Source organism: Sinohyriopsis cumingii, chromosome 8 (genome assembly GCF_028554795.1).
Source record: "Sinohyriopsis cumingii isolate HCF-2022 chromosome 8, ASM2855479v2, whole genome shotgun sequence".
Classification (NCBI taxonomy): domain Eukaryota; kingdom Metazoa; phylum Mollusca; class Bivalvia; order Unionida; family Unionidae; genus Sinohyriopsis; species Sinohyriopsis cumingii.
The window spans coordinates 54,047,144-54,073,291 of record NC_142968.1 but is presented as its reverse complement, the minus strand read 5'-3'; the positions used below and the strand labels follow the sequence as shown (position 1 = coordinate 54,073,291).

The following is a 26,148-nucleotide window of genomic DNA, read 5'->3' as shown; positions in this document are numbered from 1 at the left end:
GACATGATGGTCACTTCTTTTTATAGTCAATGAATTGGGAAACGTCGATCCAAGAATCAAACTGGGAGGATATCCTTTCAAGTGTGCTTTAATTCTTTGACACGGCTTTTGATCACTTTTCGAGTTTTTCGCTCAAGAATGCTTTCGATATTGTACACTTCGTCTTCCTTTTTTGGTTATGCTTTGTAACTTGGGTTAATAAAACATTCCTTTTAACACTTCCCCGTTCATGTCTTCCAATTTATAGACGGCAGGATGACGGCCACTCACTAGTCCTGTGATAGGAAATAATTCGGGGACATACCAAACAGGCGCTCAAAAACGGCCACTTCGTTGTTGTGAGTCACTTCTTGGGGCGCACATCCGATGCTCCGATGATAAGATTGGTTGCATGCTTGGACCAGGTGCGGTAATACGTCGATGTACTTGAGAGTGTGTTGATGCGTACAATATTTCCACATGCGTTCTTTCGATGTGCGGTGTAAACGTTCCACCATGCAAGCTTTGGTTTCGGGACTCTCGGTGGTAAGAAAATGAAAGTCACGTTTATTTCATTCTTTTTGGAAATCGTGGTTCAGAAATTCGGTGCCTCTTTGCCATCGAAGAGGGTGACGACAACATTGATTCGACACCAGTTTCAGGGCACGCACTAACTCACTGCTCGATTTGGAAGTCTATTGCACGACCCAGGTAAATTCGGACAAGACCTGGATGACACAAAACAATATGTGTAGCCACGATTGTATGTGGCCAAATGAGAGACATCGGCTAAATCGGTTTGCCATTGATGATCGATGCCCTCCACTCGGATGCGACTTCTGGAAAATTTTCGTCGAATGGGTTTGTGTAAAGTGTACGTGGCTTGTTCTTGCAACCATCTTTGCACTTAGTTAAACGGAGACTTTCAGACGGATGTTGGCAGCACGATAAAATTTCTGAATTCTTTTGTATCCTGCATGATGGGATGGATCGCAGTAAATGCTGGTTAACACCTTCTCCGTTTTTAATAGGTCACCCACTCGTCGCTGATGCTACTTTGGATGGGACGAAATGGTGGTTTAAATACGGCTTTACGTGTCCGATGTGCCACTGGATTAGAAGTCGAGGGTATTGGTGGTGTTGGGGGTGTTAATTAGATGGCTTTGGTCTTCTCTTCTGTTTTCACTTCTGGTTTCCCTAATTTCTTTTTAAGGTCTGTCGAAGGAGGAGTGAAAATCATCTTTCTAAACCAAGCTTTAATTTCTTCTCTTTGGGAGTTGGGGAAGGGGTTAACAAGGACGCTGCAATCTTACTAGGAATTTGAAAGACATCTCATACCTCTTCTTCCTCAGTCATCAGCATTCGTGGCGCTGCGTCTTTTTGACCTCTGAGGTGGACGGTGGTGGTGGGTTTTTCGATGGACTTTTCAACAGGGTCCTAAAATTGTTCAGAGTTGGCAGTGCTGTTTCGTCTGCAATAGCTGAACATACCTTTGCTATTTTTCTGTTTCGAACAAATGGTTGCGACTGCCATTCGTGTTGTAACTTGGACATCTGGGTCAAATGAGTTTTGGGAGGCAAATGCGGGCTCCGTTTTTCTTGCCAACGATAGCATTCCATCCATCGTTTGTAAGGCACTAAAGTCAGTTTTCGTCTTTCCATTCGATTTAAATGGTCACGTCTGAGATTGTTTTACTCCAGAGGTCCCATATATCTTCCTGGAAGCATGGGTAGAACACTTGTCAGGAGTCCCAACGTGGGTCCTACTATTCTTTTGGCAAGAGTTCTTAACACTGGTAAAAGTCATCCGTGTTGCACCAACATCTTTTTCTGTTGACGGATAGGTATTTTGTTTTGAACCATTTGGCGACGAACTCGACGATGTTTGGCTAATCATTTTTTTGGTGTTTAGACAAAGATATTGTATCTTTCAAAACTTTCAAACAGCATTCACCCGCGGTATAGATGACGTCTTTGGAGGCTGTTGGAATGAGTTTGGTTCGTATTGGTGGAGAGGCTTTGGACATTACGGACAACATGTTCCCATGTTCGACTGAACGAGGAGGAAATCCTTTCCTCTTCTTCCCTTTAAGGAGTGAAGTACAATGTTTTCTGGGGGGTGACATATTTGTTTGTCGGTTCCAGGGCACACACACACAAAAATACACTGACGTGGATGACTTTGCACACGCTGTTTTGTCTTTTTTGATGAAAAGGTGACTTTGTGTTTTCCAAAATCTCCAAAGAATCATCCCCTTTGGCTGCTCCTATTTTTCTTTGGACCATTGTGACTTTTCTGGGGGTAAAGTAGATGCATGGTTAAGCGTTTTTTCGGAAGATGAGCCTGTCATTCTCTTTTTCCATTGAGGGACATCTTTGGACGTTCAGGAGCACATAAACACCGAGACCCATCCTTTGGTCACAAGTCTCTTTTGATACTGGAATGCGTCGGCAGTGATTTTTCGTTACGTCACCTTGGTAATAGGCATCACACGTCCAGGAGGGGATCGCAAAGGACTAAATCGGAACAGTTCTTGATTGGACAAATCCAGTAAACTCTTTGGCATGCCCGATCTTTCTTGGACTTTGATTTTGGGGGCAGGTACTTTGTGAGCAGCAGCCACTGCAGCTGAAGACGAGGAGGGTGTCACCTCTTCTGGAGAAGTTCTTGGAGACTTCGGGTTTCCTTTGTTCATCAAATGGGGAAGAACTGGTGTCAAATTGGGTTTGGCAGGCATCACCAACAAAAGGGAAGTGAAAGAATTTGAGGCAATTGGAGACGCAATCACCGTCGCTAGAGGTCATGTTTTGCGAATGTAAGGTAGCGTACTGGCTGCAGTGTCTCTCTTGAGGGTAGAAGATGTTTTCTGGGGACTTTTTGTTCTCTTGTGACTTTCTTTTCTTTTTCTGTCAGCTTTTGCATTATAGGGCTCTGACCTGGTCTTGACATTGATGATCTTTTTCCTCTGTTGGGTTCGTTTGGAATTTTTAGGAGTGGCCTTTTTATTGGAAAGGACTTTGAGGGCATTATGATTATATTTTTAGAGGGAGAGAATGATGACATCTCATAGAGAAAAGCTACCTACATGCTTCAAAATGATTAGCTTTATGGTTTCAGTGTCGATGCAGAGATCAGCCAATTGCGTTTTTGTTACTTTGTTTCCGTCAATAAAGCGTTTGGTTTGATATGGAATGTGAATGATACCTTGCAGTAGTTGACGTGCTGTTCACCGTAAACCATCGTACAACTTCTTTGAGACTGGCTTCTAAGACACGAGCACATATTTGTGGATGTTTTCGCGACTGATGCCATACAAGGCAGGACTCAATATGACGGGAAGATGAGACTGAAGGGACGTGATGTTTACGCTATGTGAGACAGACCCAAAGTGTCAGAGGTTTTCATGGGTTTTTGTTGTTGTTGTTGTTGTTGTTAGGTCGACGACGTGGACATGTACACGACAGGCCCTCCATAGTTCCATAAGTGGTGAAACAGATGGTTACGAAATCGCAAATAATCGTGGGTGGTGGGTTTTAAATCCACGAGTAAATAGTGTTGTGTGGCTAACACTTTCACTTGCGATTTATCTCTAGGGCTTTTAAACAAAACCACGTAATGAACATTGAGACCGATAGTGCGATGGGCTTTACTTTTATTAAACAAATTTTGTTCAATATAAATAACACTAGAATTACGATGATGCCCTTTGCGCGTAAACCACTGTTTAATTTCTTCTTCGTCTTCTCCTAACATGTCGTCGAATATGACCAAATGGGTTTGACTTTGGTCAGACACGATCCCGTCATCTTCGCTAGGAATTCCTTCCACAAACGCGATGGATTCGTCTTGACTTTCTCGCAAGACGCTGTACGCCGATTGTTACTCTTTGAAACACCACACGATCCTTTGAGGTGGACGATCGATAAAATGATGTTTATGTTCGATCAAACGTTTGACAAAGTCGGTTTTGCCTGAACCGCTGGGTCCGGCAATTAAAATGGTGAGGGAACGCTGAAAATACTAGGCCTCCCAACTGGAACGATCTAAGTGTTCGTCGAAAGAGAGAGTAGAGGCAATAGAGGTAGCCATAGTGCAGGGAATGTCACTTTGGACACGAGGACAGACAAGACAAGAGTTTTTATACTTTTTTCAGGACACGTTTATTTTTGTTATAAATGAAACAACACAAAAGACAAAATAAAAATTCATAAAAGCTAAATGGTTAAGTACAGCCATAACATATACATCAAAACATTCAATGTGGAATATAAACAAGTCCCTGTACAACACGTTTTTGGCAACAACGATGTCATAACGACAGTGGGTGATGTTCTTACAGTCCCTACATTAGGTATAGTCACACAGATGTCCTCCCGGAATGTCCATTCGGGAATGTCAATGACTGTCCTGTCCTGAAGGGAGCGGTTGTTCTCGGTGAAAGGGTTTTTCTGGCACTGCAGGTAAATCAGGTTTAAAAGTTTCTTTTTCACTGGACGTTTGAATTTAGGATCGCAATTCCTGGCATAATTGGCCACTTCTTTGGTCCAAGCCTCGAAAACCCAATTGTTCCAGTCAGGTACATCGGTCCAGTGATTGTGTAAGTCAAAAGCTACACACATATCGTCGAACACATTTTCAGCACCTAAAAGTTGAAGAATCTTTTTTTTCCCCGCAGATGTCGAGAAGTATCCAAATGAAAATACAAGGTTTTAGCAAAATGAGTTTCTCGTTTTCAGTTAAAGGGACCACTTTTATGTTTTATTTGGTGGCAAGTGCTGTTCGCAAAGAGTCCAAAATGGTAAACGAAATCCCAGAAGGCAAGTCACTAAGACAACCACCACACGTCTACCTCAATTGAATGGGCACAGTTCTCGTAACAAGTGGTCGTAATGCTCCACCATTTGAATACTCTCATTGTTTCTTTTCCAAGGAATCTGTTGTATCACGACTGATAAAGGTCGTTTGTATACCTCTTTTTGTCGGAGACAATAAGTGTACTTTCTGCACAGAGATGATCGTACTCCAGTGGTGAATCTAAACGGTTTAGTCACTAACTTGGACATCACAAGACACCATTCAGAAGTTTCCTCTTGAACAAAGTTTACATTGTGTAAACGATTTTGGTAACACTCTAACTCTTCCTCTGAATACGTTATAGTATGTCTACCTTGTAGTAAAAAGAAACAGTCACAACATGCCAATCCTTCTCGCCCACGTCCATTTTAACAATGTCTGACCACTGGAACACTTTCATCTGAATCAGACTTATTATAGCATTCAAATATCAATGGTTTATACATCAGTGATATAACGGATGCAGTTGTTCTTTCCGTTTCACTTGTATTTTGACCAGCTCTCGGTATATGCGTTCTCTCAACACCACAGGGAAACCACGTATGTTTTCTTATAAAGTATCCATGATCATGTCAGTCAGTATTTATACCCACTTTATGGGTCACTGCTAATTGTCCTTATTTTATTTAAAATCTCTTAGAGCGATAGGAATGGACATAGTAAGCGATTTCTGACGACTGACATTCAGGGTAACGGTCAAGAATGTCAATAAAATCTTCTAATTTAAACGGTCTAAAGCGATATAATCAGATGAAAACAAACTTGATCCAGAGAAATCAGAATTTTGTAACGCGTATTGTGATTGGTTTAAAAACTCAATCCGTTTCCATCCGCTCTTCCACTATAAATAACTCCGTTCACTTTATTCCCTTCACCTGCTCTCGTCACAAGATGTTGACTAATGTTGAATTATAAACTCTCGAATCGTCGATGCTGCTCCGTATGGACTTACCCATATATGTAAAATCATCATGAACAATCATGAACATATACATTTCAGTGCATACATTTTGTTTTCTGTAAGGAGAGCACAATGACCAATCTTTTCTAATGTAATTTATGTTATCTGTGTTGTCTACCACTTTAATTTCTGTAAACACATGTTAGCGATATTTTACATTCATTATCAAAGGTATAGCATCTTAAATTTTTAGAGGGCATCATATCGATCCAAATTGTATTTTTGTCTTGTCCTGGGATGTGTTGTTGAGTATTGAACACTGATTTTTCAATGTAAAGAGCACCAGTGTCCATTTCTACACAAGCATGTTTGTTTAAAACCATTCAGGGAAATCTTTGTTTTTGGAGCTGTTGGCACCTACAACTGTGCAGTTCTAAATATTCGTTCCTGTACTCCTGCCAATATTTGATGCGCATAACTGCATAAACAGGTTCAATGACATTATCCATTTCACATATGTTCATTGTAATCATTGGTATGCTTATACAGTGACATTTCTTCTGCTCATATATTTAGACTTCTTGGGTAGATTGTTTCTCAAATCTAAATGTTATGTCTAGCTGTACCTTTAGAGAACAAAATCGTCATATTTATATTATCCATATTTAAAATTTATACACATATTTTTTTTTGTCATAGTAAAAATATACCGATTTAATGTCCGTAGCTAATATCGTCTTGATCACTATAAGACCGTATTCATAAATGATTTATTTTAACAACTATATTCCAAAGAAAGTTTAGATTTGTGAAAACTAAATGACATTATTTAGTATAATTCCATTCGAGGGATCTTTTCAATGTCCTGATATGTTATCTTTTGAAGCAAAGTCTGAATTGGATAGACCAATAAATGTTACGACCCTATGAACTTACACAAAGTAGCCGAGAAAGCAAAACCAACTAGTTTTGTAAAATAACTGTTTTTGCCTAGAACAGAGAGTGGAAATTTAAAGCGAATTTTTTGTACTGTGAATCATGTCCCAAATAATCCAAAAAATCAATATCACAAGTCCAAAAACAGAGTGTTTCGAATGAAGCCTAGAATAAAATGTGTTGTTGCTCGAATTATCCTTGATGTGATGATGTGTCAACAGTCTTTGTGTATCACAAGAGTATAATCCATAATATCCTTAAATGAAGTCACAATAATCCAAGTTAATGAGTCCAGAATGGAAAGGAGCACTTTGTACTTCAAATGAAAAAAAATAAATGAATGTTTCCTCTCAATTTAATTTACCTACTAACACTGATTATATAGACTGAATTAAAATTAGGAATTGAATGATTATGTTATTCCGGAATTGTATAAGCAACTAAGACACATTTAAATGACAAAACCGGGTAGCCTTCTAGTTCAAAATATCAAGTCACAATGTTTACATTATTTTAAATTTCAGTCTTCAATAATGGACAAAACTATCTAAGTAATATCTTGCTAAACATGGACAAAATTGAGAACACAATATGTGTATATATATATATATATATATATATATATATATATATATATATATATATATATATATATATATATATATATATTCCGCATAAAGAAAACCAATGATTTATATAATTAATTTTACTTTTAAACACTAGTGAAATATACATATAATACAATAATAATTCAAAGAACACAGGACTTATGAATGATACGGTATCATTATGATTGCCTGCAACATCAAACTGCAACTCATCAATGTTTGACTTTTGTTTTCATTTTGTTAATGAACGAACGAGGGTTGTGATCACCGAATATAATAATCTGAGAAGAAGAAGAACTAGTACAAACTTCGGAGTGTTCACAGCCAGTATCAAAACCAATCATTGCTTCTCTATATGGAAAACATTCTCTGGTGCTTGCTTAAAGATTGTTTTAAACAATAGCACACTGAATAATCCACACAAATTTTGTCTTTCCTCCACTAAACAAAATATCACTTGCATCAATATGCATTTTAAATGATTGGCTGAAATCTAGAACTGAAAGAACTGATGCACTCTTAAGCATGGTCTTTAACTTACCAAAAGCCTCCTGACATTTGTCAATCATTGAAACATCGTTTTCTTCCTAACACATTGGTCAGAGGATCAGCAATTATGGAAACGAAGTTTCCTGTAATATTCAGTCATACTAAAACTCGCATCATTTGCTTTCTTCTATCAGGTACTGGAAATTCGGAGATAGCCTTGAGCTTAACTTGATCTGGTTGAACAATAGGTCCTACAATATAACACAAGTACGGCAGAACTCACCTTTACCTAAATTTACTTACAGATTTGTATCACTAATTTGTTCTAAGAATTGTTTCCAAATGATCTTTCCCGGCATCGTTGTAAATGATGGCGTCATCAACGTTAGCGTCACAATTATCTAGATCAGACGTTATCATGTTCATCAAAATGCGCCACTGTCGATGGCGAAATTTGCATACCAAACTGCATTACTTTACGTTAATAACGTTGATCTATATTTACAAATGCCGAAATTTCGCTTGCTCTTTCGGTGGGTGGAATTGTCCAGAATCCATTCAGAAAGTCAAACTTGCTGGCATATGCTGTCATAGTCTGCATTTCCGATTTTGTCAATGCAGTCGGGGATTCTTGACATTTAAAAAGAATCTGTTTTGATGACACTGTTCACGTCTCACTAGTGTCGTTACATATGAAAATCATCATCTATTTTCGGAAGAAGAATACATGTTGAGCTAACGCTTACTTTGTTCTATGAAACCATTTTCCAGAAAATATTAAATTTGCTTTATCAAACATTCATGCTTCAGAGGATTTTACCTTTAATGACGATGTTTTACATGTGTACAATCTACAAATTCAGAGTCATGCTAGATTTAGTTAGTTCATATTAGAACATTTGGGCCAAAGTGCTCATGATCACATAATAGACGTTTGATTTCACTCTTCTCCTGTTCCTGTTGATGTGAAAGGTTCTGCTCCAGATTGTTTAATATTTCTGAATTCCGAAGATTGACTAAACCAAAGCTACTGCCGTTAGATATCACGTCATTGTTTAAATTCTCATGGCTCGGGACAGGTGCAGTTAAAATTATTTAATGACTACCAGTGCCATCTCTACTAAAACAAACATTTAATATATTTATATGGTAAAGTAGTTTTTGCTTTCTCATTTTAGGAGTGGTAGTTATGTCATCTACTTTCTGTTCAACTGTATAAGTTTCACACTAACAGAAATGGATTTTGTGATATGGGCAAGAGAGCTAGGACTCTATCATCAGGTTGAAAACTAATACCATCGGTAGTTCTGTGAATAATTTATTTCATTTGTGACTGAGCTGATTAGTTCCTGCTACTTTCTGAGCTTATGCATACGTTGAATCGCAGTCAGAGGCATAAATAAAGAAGATTAATTTATGAATCTTAGGTTGAAAGACGTTTCTATTTAAATAATGTCGATGGTCTACGGATAGAATGTCCCAGATCCTTTTCAAAAGGAATAACATCTCATGATGATTGAACTGATTCCTTAACAAAATACAGGAGCGAATACAAAACCTTATTTCAGATTTCTTGCTGTATGATAGCGTTATTATTCAATCATATTTTTGGGAACATGCCAGACACAAAGTTAGACAGGATAACAAACGTTATGAAAATATTTACTATGGCTTAAGTTTTAATATTTTCCAAAGGAATTTCCTCTGGAAATCTTGAGAAAACATATAGTACGATCAACATATCTTTGTTTCCTAACTTGTTCTTAGGTAAAGGACCAAACCAGCTTCAATTATTCTGCTAAATGATTCGCCAATTACAAAATTAATTTGCAGATGAACCTTTAGGTATCTTTTGATTCAGTTTTCAAGACAAGATCTGCAGTATATAAAAACAGCATGTTTAATTTTCAGCCAATACAAATTACTCAAGATCTTGTGGCATGTCCTACTGATTCCTAAACGATCAGCCAAGGGAGTGTCATATATGTATATATTTCTTCGGAACAAGAATTTAATAGCTCACTGACCACTCATCATCATCAGCGGGCACTTCAGGTCGTTTCTAACATTTCATAACATAGCAAACGTTTTCTTGTGTGGCTTGGGTTTCGCTAATATCATTCTGAAACAAACAAGGAAGGCAAAGATCGTGTTCCTCTTCGTCGACGAGTTATTGCGGTTTGTCACTTTGATTAGAACAAAGAGAATGAGTAGTAAAAAGTGGATCGTTGCAACAATTTATGTTGCTTCTAAATATTAGGACGCAGAATTGACCCCATGAAAAACTGAATAATAAAGGTATCAGAGTTTAAGTAACTGCACAAGCAGGTTATAAATCCGGTATTTGAATCTCGACAGGTTTAAATTTCTGATTCAAACGAGGTTTATCGGATACAAGTGGATTAAGCACAACCTTTTTGCACTTAGGTTATTCGATAGTAATAAAAGACTACCCTCAGAGGGTATAGAAGTAACTGTTCCGACCCTCTGATATCCAATTTATATCCTGGAGGGGAACATGAACAAAGCCACACACTGCTATGTGAAGAAGACTTCTCAGACAAAAGAAAAATATCAGATAATTAATTATTTTTAGAAGCTAATGCGTTCTAGGGCTGCAAAGTTCTTAACAGAAAGTTTTTGTAGATATTATTTTTCTATTTAATGTTTCGTTTTATCACGTGGAATCGCGATTAGTCCAATGTTTTCACAACCACAGGCAATTCCGATGATGTCAATTATTATGATGCGTAGTCTTAAGGTCTACTATACTATACAACGTGTAAGGAAAGAATATGCAAGAAAAAAGGAAATTTCAGCAGACATTATGATACCGATATATAAATATTGTACCTTTGATATATATTTTTGTCTCGTCTTTGTAATTGTTCTTTTGCCCTCAAGGAGGAATTATCTAACCCGAAACATTGAGAAACGCAGTAAATGACCTTCGGGTAATTATATGTGAACATTACACAATTTAGATATGTACACTACTGAAAGAGTCTCAATATGTTGTTTATTATATAAATGAAACCAATGACTAACTAATGTAGTCACACGTGACGCTATCAAATCGGATTTAAGATACTTGAAACAGGATTTTGATTTCATTCTTACCGCCTGTACAATGATTCGTTTTATTACTGCATCTGCTGGAATATATATTTGTTGCATGAACTACCTGACTGTTTGCAATAGTAAGTATACATTGATACCTACCTACATACCTACCTACCTACCTACCTACCTACCAACCTACCTACCTTCCTACCTACCTTCCTACCTACCTACCTACCTACCTACATACATACATACATACATACATACATACATACATACATACGTACATACATACATACATACATACATACATACATACATACATACATACATACATACATACATACATACATACATACATACATACATTCATACATACATACATATATACATACATATATACATACATACATACGCACATGTGACAAAGCATTATATGCTTATGACACAGTTATAAAGACCATGCAACAGGATATACATCTAACGTTAACCTCAATGATGTTTCTTTTCCATTTTCAATACATGTATTATTATTTATTTCTTTGTCTTACCGTTCTAAGGTTGAAAAAATACAACTGGCCTAATAATTTCCTTTTTTTGTAGCGATATCAGAATGTGCAATTAGTGGATGCAATGCCACATTGGAATGGAATTTGGACAATGTGTCATCGAAAGCTGAACTAATTGTTGTTAACATCAAGAATGCATCTGGGAATGTAATTGCTGAATGTCAATATGATTTGTGTGCAAGTCGTGATAATCAGTCGTTCAAATGCAAATTATCGCACGAAAAGAAAGAACTTAATATATCTTTATATATTATCAACGTCACAACAAATCACAGCGGAAATTACACAGCATGGATGAAGCAAGAAACAAAGTTCGAAAATTATACAAAACATCTGATAGTGAAAGGTATGTACAAAGAGAAGCATTGTTTCTATATATCAGTAGTTATACAGAAGTTGAAATTATAATAAATTGCTTTAAAATACAACGCGCACACAAGATTAATATAGTCTTTTTCAAAATCGAATAGTTTCACACCGAAGTTATTCACTGAAATCAATATTATTTACTTGTAATCTTTAAAATTGGTTTGATCAACATACGACTATTTCGCCAACATGTTTGATTCTTAGCATGACATACATAACGTGTTTGCAGTTTGTGCTTGTTTGTTAGTTTTTGAACGCTAAGCATCAGATGAAAATCAAAGAAAAGATGCATATATATTTAAATTATAATGGAATATAAGAACTGTGAAAGTTTTTTGTATTGGAAATCGATACTAAAACATAAACATATTCAAAATTATGACATTCAGTTACCTACGATACCGTGATCCAGATGTTTAGAGACATGAAATTCTTATCACAAATACTAAAATCATGCATTCCAAAATATAATTTTATGCCTGTTCCTTTAATGTTCACATTAGGGTAGATTCTATTATAAATTTGCTTTAATCTTTGCAAGATATGCGCTGGCTTTTAAATGAACGGTGGTTAGAATATTTATGTTGGTGGTTTTGCTGCAACAAACACACAATTTGAAGACAATTATGCAGTTAATGTATAGCTGACTTGAAACTCAATGCTGATAATTCCATGCAATAGTTTACATTTCTGAATTATAATTTCAAATATCTGAAAATTATTATAATAAGCATTATTGAATTTTAATAAGATATTTCGAAAATATCAAACGTTTTTGCAATAGCAGGTTATACTGCAACATATGTTTGTTTCACATTTCAGATACAGCGTACGGAAACTGTATCTGTTATTCTGAAGACAGTAAGCATTGTACAGTTTTACCATACAGTAAGTTGTTTCCAACATCTATTCTGCTGGTATTTATTTGTAGCGATATTGGTCATCATTGGTGATGGATCCATATATCAATCATATTTATTGATAATGACCATTCGTCGAGTTTCATTTCATTACTATTTGGAGGTAAGAGCTCTAATCAGTTCCATTCAGGAACGATATGATTTTTTTATATACAAAGATGAACTCTGTTCATCATTCTGTTAAATCTAGTGTTAGACTTATATTAGGATGTTGTCAGACAAATTCATCATTCTCTAAACATCTCATTCAATATACTGCTTTCAGTGTCTTCGCTAAATTCAACCCCAACCCGTCTTCATTCAGTTACAATTATCTAACTGTTACACAATCGAGTCTAAGATATCCATATCCTTTTGCTAAGAAATGTTTTCTAGTTCGTTGTATTGATTACTGTCAAATACCACTGCGAACGCTTTTGCAAGTGAAATATTAACTTTAAATTCACCGTAGAAGCTCAAAAACACAGTGGACAAAGTAGTGTTGGTATCTGAAATACAAATGGAGTTCTAGACTTCTTTCCTTAATGAAGAACCGTGCATCTACAGTAGAGGAACTGTGTTGATTACCCATCATTCAGAACTTGCCATTCTTAATTATGTGCTCAATCTTGTATGTCCTATTACAAACATTATCCACAACTATTTGAATGGCATTGCTTCCAAACAATAATGTAAACATTTTCAAGAACACTCTACATAAATCGATCAGAACAGTATTATTAGTGTCTATATTTATCTGTATAATGAGAAGAAACATCTATCAGGTTCTATACAGTACTTTAATTAGGTTGTCATATTTTTTAACATCTTTTGTACAAGCACTTTGTTTCTTGCCGACCAATAATTTAATGCAAAACAAAAATCATCTCATTCCAAGTCTATAGACAGCTGTTTATGAACCTTTTCTCTTAACCAGCTGGTTTTGTTTATTTATAGCATATTACTGCAGAGGTGTGGTATCAAATGATGATAACGTTTAGTCAAAACCATACTTGTTCCATGCATAGCTATTGTGTTTGCACCAACACCTTTTTCTATTTGTCGTAACCGTTGTTTTGTATTAGGCACAGAACATTGCATTCCTTATCTTTCCATTTCTATCTATACCTCGGATGTGGGAGGTCGACGGTTCTAACCCCGACCGAGTCATGACAAAAGTCTTATAAAAATGGTTCTAACAGCTGTCTTGCTAGGCGTCAGCATTAAGAGCTTAGTGTTAGGACTGGTCTTTCTGGTGTCAGGATATTATGACTGGGTGGAATATGAAACTACATGTCTGCGTTATAATACCCCGCTGCTTAACACCACTATAAGTAGTCACAATACAGACATCGTAGTGATATGACTGCAAAATTGTTAAACAACGTTACAAATTTCAAAATCCAAATTCCATTTCTATCTACTCTTTGATATATATGACATTTCTATCTTGATATGTCCGACTGTCTATGGTACACTTTTATAATATATAGCGATCGCCGATAATAACATATGAAACACAAATGTACGATGTATTTCATGAAATAATGAAGAACAGTATTCATGAAAAACTTTGATATCATTATATTGCTTAAGTTTCTGCACGTACTTGTTTAGATCTTAGATCCTTAGCTATTTCATAAGGACATCTTCTGTTTCATTATATTGTACCTCCTATAATTTTGTTATACGTAATACATTAACCCTGCAAAAAGCTTAATTTATCTATTCATTGAAAAAGGAATTTTGCCAATGTTATTTCCATTGCGTCTGAAACTTTTTTCATACTTGTCACTTTCCAATTTAAAACATGATGTGCTACTTATTGTTGCTTTCGACCATCCATCGTTCAATTTCTCTGAAAAGATCGTGTCATGTTTGTATATAGTCAGCGTATAATATACCAGATAAGCACTTTGTGATTAGTGACACGCATATCAGTCCCCACTCACTCCTGATATAAAAATATAGTCAGCGTTTGTTTTGGAGAGGCATGCATACATTTTGTTGAGTATATGTTTTCTGCCCTGCTATGGAAACACAAAACACACAGTCTTAGCCAGATTTCTTTGAACAGTTGTATTTGTGATTACAACAGTTTTCTAAAGATTATCTCTCAAATGTACCGTTTGCATATATTAGTGGCATAATCCTCTTTCCAATTCGTTTTCATCTATCCGTAGATAAAACATGCGATTTACAGGGTGACACCTTTGTCGGATTAAATTCCCATTGCCATTAGACAGTGAGTTGCAAACTGACTAAACTAAACGATTTAAATTGTATTTTCGAAAACTGAGCTAATTATGCTATTTTGTTTCGATAGACATTTATCTGTAGGTGAAAGCTGCTAATTATTTAAAGCGTTAACGCATTTGTTGAACCGGTTGTGGAAATCTAAGAGTGTTATTTAACGGTATTGATTTTCAAGGTCTCTTTCGATTTAAATTATACAGGACTTGCTATCTCATCAGCGATATAAACATAATCGATATCACTTTTGATTTTACGAACAAGGTACGGAATAGAGATTACCACGTATTAAATAATGCATTGTGCTGTTAGTTTATGTAGACTGGACAAACTTGTATAATTTTATTCATTTTGTGATGTCGTTTTATTCTTTGTATTTAATGATTTGGATTGTTATGTTCCTTATCTTTATCCCTCCACTATGGTACTTAACTCTTGTATATTCAGTCAGAGCTTATTCTTAAGTGTCAACACGTTTGAAGCAAGTGTAAATCTACATGGAACGTTTGGAATCCGTCAGTTAACCTTTACAGGTTATTTGCTATGTAAAGATATAACTTTCGTTTATCTTCCTGCTCCTTTACAAGTCAAGTTGGAATCATTCAACATTTTGCAATTATCAGGTATGCTTAGATTTTCCACTGTCTGTAATTTTTTAAAGCGGAAACATGTTGCAGGTCAGCGCGAGTACCATCTCTAAGGTCCTCTCAAGGCAACATAAAGACAATAGCATTTGTGTAGCAAAGTAACAAACCAAGTGTACCTCATACCTTATTGACACAAACATTGTGCAACAATCGTTTGCCAATACCTATCGAAGCAAAAGCATGTAGCATGCCAGTGACGATGTCAAATTTAGATGGACATGAAGAAAGAGTATGTACATAACAAAGTGAAGAACAAAACGTGTCCTTTAGCAACATGGTTGGATAATACAAAGACGTGTGATAGCTTCTAAAAGAGGTTGCTCATCTGTCATGCTATGACATGATATAATATGATATCGTATATCTCATTTGCGAGTCTTCAACAAATTCTCGACAAGGAATGTTTTCACACACCCCTAGCTCGTTCGTTATTGAATAAGCTTGTCTAGGTGTTTGTTGACTTATTTGTATTAGGTACGTGCTTAATTTCATCACAATAACAGCTGATTAGAGCAACGTTAGGTAAATGACAGGTAGTAACGTGCGGAAATGGCTGTGCCAATGCAGAAATTACGTATTACATCTATATACTTCATGATATTGCTTCTTTCATGTTTGATCTGCCACACATGAATCTTGCGACAGGGATGTCTGACAAAAGCTTGAGTTTGCATCAAGTATTTCTAGTATGTTTGCACCCACAAGCCGTGCAAGGGTTTCTTCAATTGATGACGGTTATTCTAACTGACTCGTTCAGTTTAGTTAAAGCAACACTGATTACTATTGCACCGTTTGGTTTTAGCACCAGAGCCATTCTCGTGTTTTCAGTTTTCATTATATCCAATTCATCTTGGACTGTATTAAAATAAGGGACAGGGTCATTTCTTGTCTTAGAAAAACACGACGTTTTCTATTTAGTCAAAAATAACGACTTTAGGTACCTATGGCCTTTGAATAAATTTGGGTATATTTCGAGTTAATCCACAATTCTTTTATATCTCGCAATTTGGCTTGCAGTTTCTGATATTTGATCTCAGGAACTATGTGAGGATAGATGTATATGTTCAATAGTCTTGTGACCCGCAAATGAGTGTCTGATTCAAACCACTTACGACGAATATGTCCTGCTCAATGAATGAATGGTTTTATTGCATGTTACATGTAATTGTTCTCAGAACTTCAAGTTTAGACCGCCCCCCCCCCCCCCCGTGCCTTATAATGTTATTTCCTACTTTAATAGATTTTGGTAACCGATCTTTTGAAATTCATATAGAAAGTATTGTCTCATCAGCTCCATTATCAATGTTGGAAGCCAATGATCCGTTGTTTACTTACAAAAGTGTTATTTACGTCCGAATCTTCATTGTGTTGATTGTCCATATAAATACAGGTCTCTCTCTCGATTATAAAGTGCGGACACCTAATTTTGAGATGCAGCATTTTTCAGTCTTTTAGTCTATCATGTTTGAAATTTTGCAGGACCTTAGTGACGAGAATAATTCATATTTTTTACACATCTCATGCGTTCTTTTTTTTCTTAATTATTCGACTAAAGTTTTTGAATTTTCTACTTCCATTTTGCGTAGTTCGGAGAAGAGAACTTTGTTGCATCCATCGCAGTTCGTTCTCTAGTTTCTGATACAATGGTTGGTTGCTTTCGTCATCCAAGTCGACGACTGATTATTTTGTTGTTGTATGTATGTAGCTGCCCGGCATAATAATTTCAGGTAACACATGTAGTACTGTAAAGATATTCATTGTTTCTCTTTCCTTTCGTATTTTCCGTTTAAATGCTCTTTCAACATTCGCATTACTATCTGGAATAAACACCTCACGAATCTGTCGGTTACTTGCTTCCTTTCACTTTGACCTTCCTATGTCTGCTTGATTAATAACAAAATATCATCAGTCTCACATTCTATGCAGTAAATCAATGCATTAACTTGAATTTCTTTTAATTTGTACTAACTTTACTTCTTTTACACGACCGTAGGTTTTGATGAGTCAAAGTTGTCCTCATTTGTAAATTGAAACCAGATCCACATGTTATAAGTTTATTTTATTTACCGAGGACACATTGTAGTGCCATTTGGAATTTAAAAATTACTCCAGCTGCGGATCTATATTATGTATTTCTTACAAGAGTCCAGTACAGATGTGAAAGAGAAGCAAGACTAATTAAACCCTGGTGAATACATAATATGAATGATCTTTGGGTTTGTATCATTTTTAATCCAGTGTAAAAATGTCTTTTTACTGCAGCTGCCATGAACTACTGAGTGATATTTGATAACAAAATCCACCAGGAAGAAAGTATTATAGCCATTATAGAGACATGAAACGGCAGACGTGATTTGTCGCCTCCCAAATACTATACTTTTAGGTGAACTATTTGGTGTATAACAAAAAACTTTATAAATTAATATAATACTAACAAGGCACCTTCGTATACTAATATTTTCATAGGTATATTCGAGAGAAGGATCTTTGCTGCTCCCTGTATACCTCCAAAGTGGTGGATATTTATTGACAAAATATAATAAAAATGGATCGGGAATGTCAACAATTTAAAAATGTTTCCTGAAATCGAAAATAAGTTCCATCCTACGACTTGATTTACGTGATAGTGATTGAACAGGTACATCTTTTGGATGCTCAGTCTACCCTCTTGGATGGAAAAATTAAAACTGACCCGCATTATAAACCAAACGGCGCTCATCACAATATCCTCCCAACATGCTACAAACCCGAATACGTAAAAAGATGTTCCATAGAAACTATGCTTTTGGACGAAATTAATATAATATAATATGGCTCCTTTTGACAGGAGTCTCGTAGACCTGGAAAGAAACCATGGAATGAGAGATGACATAACTAGCTATATCGAGCTACAACTAGGAGGCTATTAACCGAGGTAGACTGATCCATAGAGGAGCCAAGAAAACCGGTAAACGCGTTCCCTTTTCAGATTACATTCCACCCCAATGTCCCGAACCTTCAAAATATTACTCGGATATGTTGGATGTAGATTGATTCCTCTGAACGTCCAAATCGCATATTTTATGATCCCATGTCTGTTTACATCGCACCTAAAAGAATAACGACCAGTCGTAGGTAAAAAGTTAATTTTAGGCAAAACCACATATTCGGGCAAATAATGCTACAAAGACAAGCGTTGCCTAGTTTGCAAAAATATGCCTGAGATCAATTCGATCAGAAATACAACGATATTAGTCGGATACACTAGCAATCAGAAGTTAGGATGTTCAACAAAAACTGTAATCCATCTTCTAACATACATGATGAGTACTAGTCAATACGTTGGAAAAAAGTTGGATTATGTATGTGCTTTGCTCGATCATTACACATAACGTGAATTGGTTTTTTGGCCTTAACGATGATATACATGGAAGCCAGTATATTTGCCGACATATAAACACGTGAAACCTCTGAGAAGAACCACAAACCCAGGGATTCTGCTGGAAATCTTTCTCAAATACCCACTCTTGCCGAGGTAAGACATCCTACGCTGATAATGGTAAGATGTGAGAGGACTGTAAATCCGAGTGATGTAGACGACTCAGCCACACAGGGCCACGCGTTAAAAAAAGTCAAATGCAATCGAAGATGTAAAGAAACAGCACGCTTTTAAGCAATGCTGCTTAAAATATAAATAGTATCGTTAGATTGATTTATGTTGATTATGCTAATAAAATATTAATATGCTGATTAATTTCGTTTCAGTTTCATCCAGCTCTTTACCTAACTACAAATATACATTCACGAAGAAAGAAGTTAATGGTAAGTATTATGCTAAAGTAGAATTTACATAGTAAATAACATATCATCATGAACAGAAACAGAGGCAAGATCAAGAGAGTAATGCATGAATTGTAGCAATTAAATAAGAATAAGTAATATTTGGAGCAGAATTATGAATATTTTTTTTAAGTAATGGAATATTTACATTGAAATGTCCAATCGGAAAATGAGCTATTGTACAAACAAAAATCCATTGTTTTATCAGATTGTGACACTGATATCAGGGAAAACAATCGATAAGTATCATCGTCTTAAGAAAAACGAATTTTATATTGCAAAATACGTGCAAGTTGCTAAATAAGAATATTAGATTTCCTTTCAGGTCTCCCATTTGAGCTTCTTGGTTTGGGACTAGTATTTGTTGCATGTTCCCTGATCATCGTTGGAATCTTAATTTCACTGACTCAGAGGCGTAAATTCGTTTCTAGAAGACTGGGTAGGAATATTATCTACTCTTCAATCACGCAACTATCTATACCTACTTAATTTTCCAGATTTATGGTTATGACATCAATTCTATTCCTAAATGAACGTTGCAAAATTAGTTTTGTGTGTTTGATTCATTCTGGAAAATATCACAGTTTAGTTTTATGAAAATCAACATCAACATCAACTCAAACTTCACCAAATGCATAAATATATAAACGTATTTTTGTGATGTCAACTAAAAATGTATGTAGCTGTTTTGTCCCAATTTAGCTTAGCGGACTGTTCCAATTCATCCATTGCGAACATGATAAACTTATGCTTTTAATGGTTGGTGTATATTAAGTTCCTACGCTGGAAACAAACAAGATATTTATAGGTAAACAATGACTGAGTTGAACCATATTAAATTAAAAATATTACATTTTGAGAGTGCACGCACAACAAGTAACAAGAAAAGTAAACAATGCATTGATTGTAGAACTGCCAGCTCCCCCATTACTATGTACCTCAATCCCGCCAACCCACAGACTCCATTAGTGTATGATATCACTGGATCACATATTATGCTGCTAATTCAACCTTATTACTACTAAAATAAACAAAAATGATCACCGGGCTAAATACTATAATACTATCTAAACCATACTGCTAAGTTAAATGGAGGCGTTAAAGTTTCACGTGTTATACTGATAAAATCATTGAACGAATCGGAACCAAAATATAACGTATCTATCTATGAAGCACTGTATAGATGTGCTAATATGAACACATTTTAATTCAGGAAGAACATGACATACACGTGGGACAGAATATTTCAAATAGAAAGGACATGAGCAAGTTCCCTGGAATACAATGAAGGGATACTATACACACAGGGCATACACGTTACTTTTCATGTATCCAAAATGAATGCCGCTTTTCAGAGTCATATATTTATCCAAACGCTTGCAAAATATTATCACTTGATAAGGCAAATATAACGCTTAACATGTATTTAGCATATGAAGTCCTTAATGACGACATGTTCATGAAGGCTGACAAGAAAATAAACGTGAATATAAACGTTAGGTCCGGTAAATGTCATTTAATAGTTCAATGAGTGTAGCAGCTTTTTAGCAACATAAACGTTGAGATGTAAATATATCCACACAAAAAAAAAATAATTGATACATTACTTTGTGCAGCTCCTAAATAAGGAAACAAACATTTACTTGTTTCTAAAATTCGAAAAATGACGCATAAGGTTATCAAATCGTGGTGCTCATCCGTCGGTATAGTGCGGAAATGGAATATCAAGTTGTCGTTTTCGTCATACTTTATCTTCTTTCTACATATGTTATGTTTCACTTCATTCAGCATAAATTTAAATAAACTACTCTCTACTAATTTTCTTGTCTCCGTATGTGATACAGTTTTTAATACTTCCATGCAACTGCATCGATGAGACCGCTTGATGCGAGATTCTTCTTGCTTATTTCAATTGTGTTGCATCAGTAACTGTTGAAAATTCTTGTTTAAGAACAATTACATTGTTCGTTCCTTTTATTAATAGTGTTTGTTTTTGATCATTTCTTCCTTGCATCACGTCTTTTTTATCAATTACTTCTAATCAACGTAATGATTTAAGACCGGTTTAGATTGGTTGACTTCCGCATGCTTTTTGTTGCTAAGATTCGGTAAATGTAATTTCTGGTATAGTTTTGAATGTAGTAAATGAATTTTGTTTTTATATGCATAAGTTTGTGTCAAGGTCACCTATCCATCCGGTCATTTCAGTTAAATTATTTTTCTTTTGATCACTGATAATGCATTAATACTAGCTGTGGTCATATTGTTCAACTCCATGAAATAGTAACGGTAAACGTTTAAGAGAATGTGTACTATTGTAAACATTTTGTTTCGTTTCCTAATTATTATCATTGCTTAACAAATAGTTTTAAACTCAACTGCTAGCAGTTAAATGTATTTGTTGAAACAACTGAATCTCTGCTCAATATTGCTCAATATTATTCCCCAAACTTAATGAAGACAAAGGTTCTTCCATTTTGCACCACCTGACACTATGTATCAATATCTGTAGGCGGGATAAATCTTTAGAGGTTTTTTATCTAATAACTTACAAAACAAAACCTTCCTAACAATAATATAAAATATACACTGTCACATACATACTCTGGACAAGGTTTTACATACTGCCTGTAAACAAAAGCATAATGCAGCATGGATAATGCCGAAAACAATCAAGAAAACATGTAATATTGTATATCCGGCTTCAGGTTTTGTCTCGTTTCAGATTAAATAAATACGTCAACAATACCTATTACTTTGAATACAAATGTCACAGTGCAAAAGCTGATATTCCTTAAACTTGTATTTTATAGAAAATGAAAGTATCGGTGTCATAAAACCACGAGTTTACGACTGGAACTATATTGAATATATTTTCCCTTGAACTCTTTAAATTAATATAAGATTATATACTAACACTATCCTTTTAACTGGGTGTTCCTGCACGTTTAAATTGTAATAGGTGATATCTAATACCTAAATTCATTCTGAATCTGTAAACAACAAAGACTTGAGTTAATTATATATACGGATTTTATTAAAGAATATACAATATATTCATGAAATGATAATGTTGATTCATGTCATCCTTGCTCAGTTAAAATTTTGTATAGGTTCTCGAACAGTGCATCGGTCATTTGTAGAACCATCAAATAGAAACGTCCTCCAAGAATTGTTAAGCTTTGAGGACAATGACACTCCTCTAACCGTCCCAACAACGCACGAACACGCATGCAGGAGGATAAGGACAATGGGTCATGCAAATATACATAGAAAATCTAGGAGTTTGCGAACACTTATGGATCATACTGAAGACTTGTGGAACCCAATTCGACAAACGTTGTCTCTGCAAACTTTAATACCATTATCGCATGCGATTCAACGACGCGACCAACTTGATAATTCGCAAGACAAGACTTGTTCCTCCTCACGAATAGACAGATTGCCCAGTACGGAAGGCTCTGCAAACGAGATCAGACTGGATGAACTTTACTCAATGGTTCGAAAAGACAATCAATTCAGTTCTGTTGACCAGCATACTGGAGCTAAATCTCTAAACATGAACAACTTCCTACCTCAGAGTCTCGGCCAGCACACACAGGAGGATCAATATAGTACCATAGATGAGGTAACTAGCCAAAACCTTGTCTCGTACGTATGTACGCATGTACGCATCATATACGCATGTACGCATGCACGCATGTACGCATGTACGCACCCATGTACGCATGTATGCGTGCATATACGCATGTAGACATGCATGCACGTATGTACGCATGCATGTACGCATGCATGCTTGCATATACGCATGTATGTATGCATGTATGCATGCATGTATACATGTATGCATGTATGTATGCATGCACGCATGTGTGTACGCATGCATGTACGCATGCAGGCATGCATTTATACATGTACGCATGCATGTATGTATGTACGCATGTATGTATGCACGCATGTACGCACGCATGTATGTATGCTTGCATCCATGTATGCGTACTTTGTGTGCTAATGTACTAAGAGACACACATAAACACACATACGCATATACACATACATCAGAAAGCGAAACATATGCAAATATATATGTATGTGTGTGCTTTGCTTTCTGATCTGCTTCAAAGACACGAGAGGCCAGCCTAACGACCCTTGTTGTAATCATTTTAATGACTTGTCCTAAGGATCTTGATGTACAAACAAACTACATTTTAGAACAAAAAATGGATAATCTTTGTTTTATCAGCACTGGACAAAAAACTACATTTTCATTGTAGGTATGCATTTAATCTTGTGTGCGTTTTCTTTCACAGGTATCTATTTATTCATGTCATTTCATACGTATATCCATCTTTATATCTATTTACTTTATTCTAATTAAAACAATTATGTTAACCTTGTATTTATAGGCTAGATTGTCTTTCTTCCACTGTGACAAAGCCAATGAGACTGATGAAAGTCTAGATGTGGATCGCAGGAACGCCGAAGCTGGATACCACGATTATGATTACGCAACCTCACCTACTCTTTATAATCCATGATGTGTTGCAAGTTACGCTAAGGCGCCGAACGTCTTTTAGAGAGAGAGATAGAAACAGCACAACTGGTTTCTTTGTCATAGGACTTTAAACGCTTGCTTGGTACTAAGAGCGAATATTCTGTACGTTGTCTGTGGATTAATAATATCACCATATGTTCAGAAAGTGACAATGTATGTGTAGTGCATATAATACATATTTGTGCTACATAATTCTGTCAATATATTGTTATCTTTTCATTTTTAATACAAGTACGAAATTCATTATAGTTGTTAGAAAATATCTAAATGCAGCTTGCATGATTGAACAATATGGAAAATTACAAGTAACGTATAGAAATTGAGTGTTGATAATTGTTGCTTCCTTTCTAATTAAACAATGGCCGGATGGCACGTTTTTCTGAATCGATTGTCAATTTTCTTTTATGAGATAGTATTTCCATCCTGCTGGATTTGCCTTGTTGTACGTTTCACATGTCAGATGATTGAGCACTTTTTAACAGTTAGGCACCATACAATTAATATGTGTGTATGCGCTATTTAATTCTACGAGCTATTCATCAGTTTATCCACATACTTGTCATATTTCCGGGCACATTTTAAATGTGATGTGAGACGAACCCAAGGAGAAGATAAACAACTATATTAAACAAAAGAACATATTTCAGTTTCTAATTGTTCTTTCATTGTGCTACTATATACAGGAGTTTCGCCAAATCAGAAATGTGTCTTAATAGTTTTTGCCATCACAGATACATTTTAAAACATGAATATTTAGGAAACGCAAATATAAGCAATCCATCAGATTTAACAACAAACCATATACGAATACTTCAATTTAATTTAAGCTCAAATATTCCGATATACTGCTTATCATGGTCGACTTCGTCGTTAAAAGGCTAACTTTCCTTCTCTGTTATTTTGTCACATTCCGGTTTAGTCACTCCTTTCTTGTCGTAAATGTCAAAACACATGCCTACGCAGTTTTAAGCCTTTTACATATATTCCCATAGGTCATGCAATAAGTAAAAGCTCCTTACTTTTAAACCTCTTGTTAATATTTGTGGCTTGTCTCAGTAGAAACCGAGTGGGTTTTTGGACTAAATGAATAAAACAAACACAGTGTGTGAAAGATGCAAATTTATGAAATGAATTAATAAAGAAAAATATATGGTGCAAAAATACAATGATTCTCACACGCATTCAACATACAATTGACCGAATCATTCTGCACAAACATTCACTCATTGAAAATAAACCAACAATATGAATTCAATATGAAATGCAGATCTAAGAAACCTCATGGACTGTAGATACGTTTCAAACTGTATGATACAATACAAGAGAGATTCACATAATCTCAAGTATGGACTTCGATTAAGATTCAAAATAATCTTATGATATTCAAAATGTGTTTCAAGTAATGTTATAAACTGTAATAGAGATTCGCATAATCTCTTTAAACGCAAATAAGATTCAAAAAAATCTTATGAACATGAAATGCACCCAATTGAAACAACAATTGGACCAAATGTATGCTTCTAGACCATTGTACAGTCGTACGGTTCATACTCAGATGGACCGCACAGTTTCACCGCGTCCTTGGGTGGGCTCACTCTTGTATCGACCGCTCGCCCCTTCCCGGATCCACCACATATACGTATACACACATACAGACAGCATACAGCACCCTGAAATTAGCTACGTCTACGTCCGTGGCTATACAAAATGTACATACATACGTTCATACATACGTGTCGACAGCACGCAGCCCTAAATACTCTGGAAACTCCAGACAGATCTAAACAGCTCTAGTCAGCTCTAGTCATAGTGACAGTCAGCTACAATAAAACCAAACTGGTTAGAATAATAGTTCCTGTAAAATCTCTAGATATATGCTAATACATTGACCTCTAATAGCGACTTGTAATTCAAAGTTCAAATCTGCGTTGTAATAAATGCATTATTACACGATATGACATTACACACCGAATAATCTTCGCATATCAAATGAAATATAAATTTAACACTTACCCTTATGGCTGAAGAACAATATAGAGCGTATACTCCTTGACGAGATCCAAAACGATCAGTGTGTCGATTACAAATTTATATTTCTTAAATTCATTGGAGAGTGAGTAATACTCAGGGTAAAATACCCGTGCATATAATGCTTTTAATGTGCCTCGTCGCAAGTAATTTCCGGCGAGGTACATGTTAATACAGTC

The 26,148-nt window shown here is 35.7% G+C and overlaps 1 protein-coding gene across 2 annotated transcripts; it reads left to right on the top strand.

Moving 5' to 3' along the window:
- Positions 1-10,893: 10,893 nt before the first annotated feature.
- LOC149793545 (uncharacterized) lies at positions 10,894-24,582 on the top strand. 2 transcript variants are annotated; one of them, XM_089966414.1, is made up of 7 exons: positions 10,894-10,967; positions 11,434-11,745; positions 12,591-12,656; positions 19,312-19,368; positions 19,712-19,825; positions 22,530-23,014; positions 23,793-24,582. In XM_089966414.1, exons 1-7 carry the CDS (start codon positions 10,898-10,900, stop codon positions 23,922-23,924), a joined length of 1,236 nt encoding a protein of 411 aa, XP_089822540.1. In that variant the 5' UTR covers positions 10,894-10,897; the 3' UTR covers positions 23,925-24,582. The 2 variants fall into 2 exon arrangements, with proteins under 2 accessions (XP_089822540.1, XP_089822538.1); XM_089966412.1 differs by having other exon boundaries at positions 22,500-23,014.
- Positions 24,583-26,148: the final 1,566 nt, after the last annotated feature.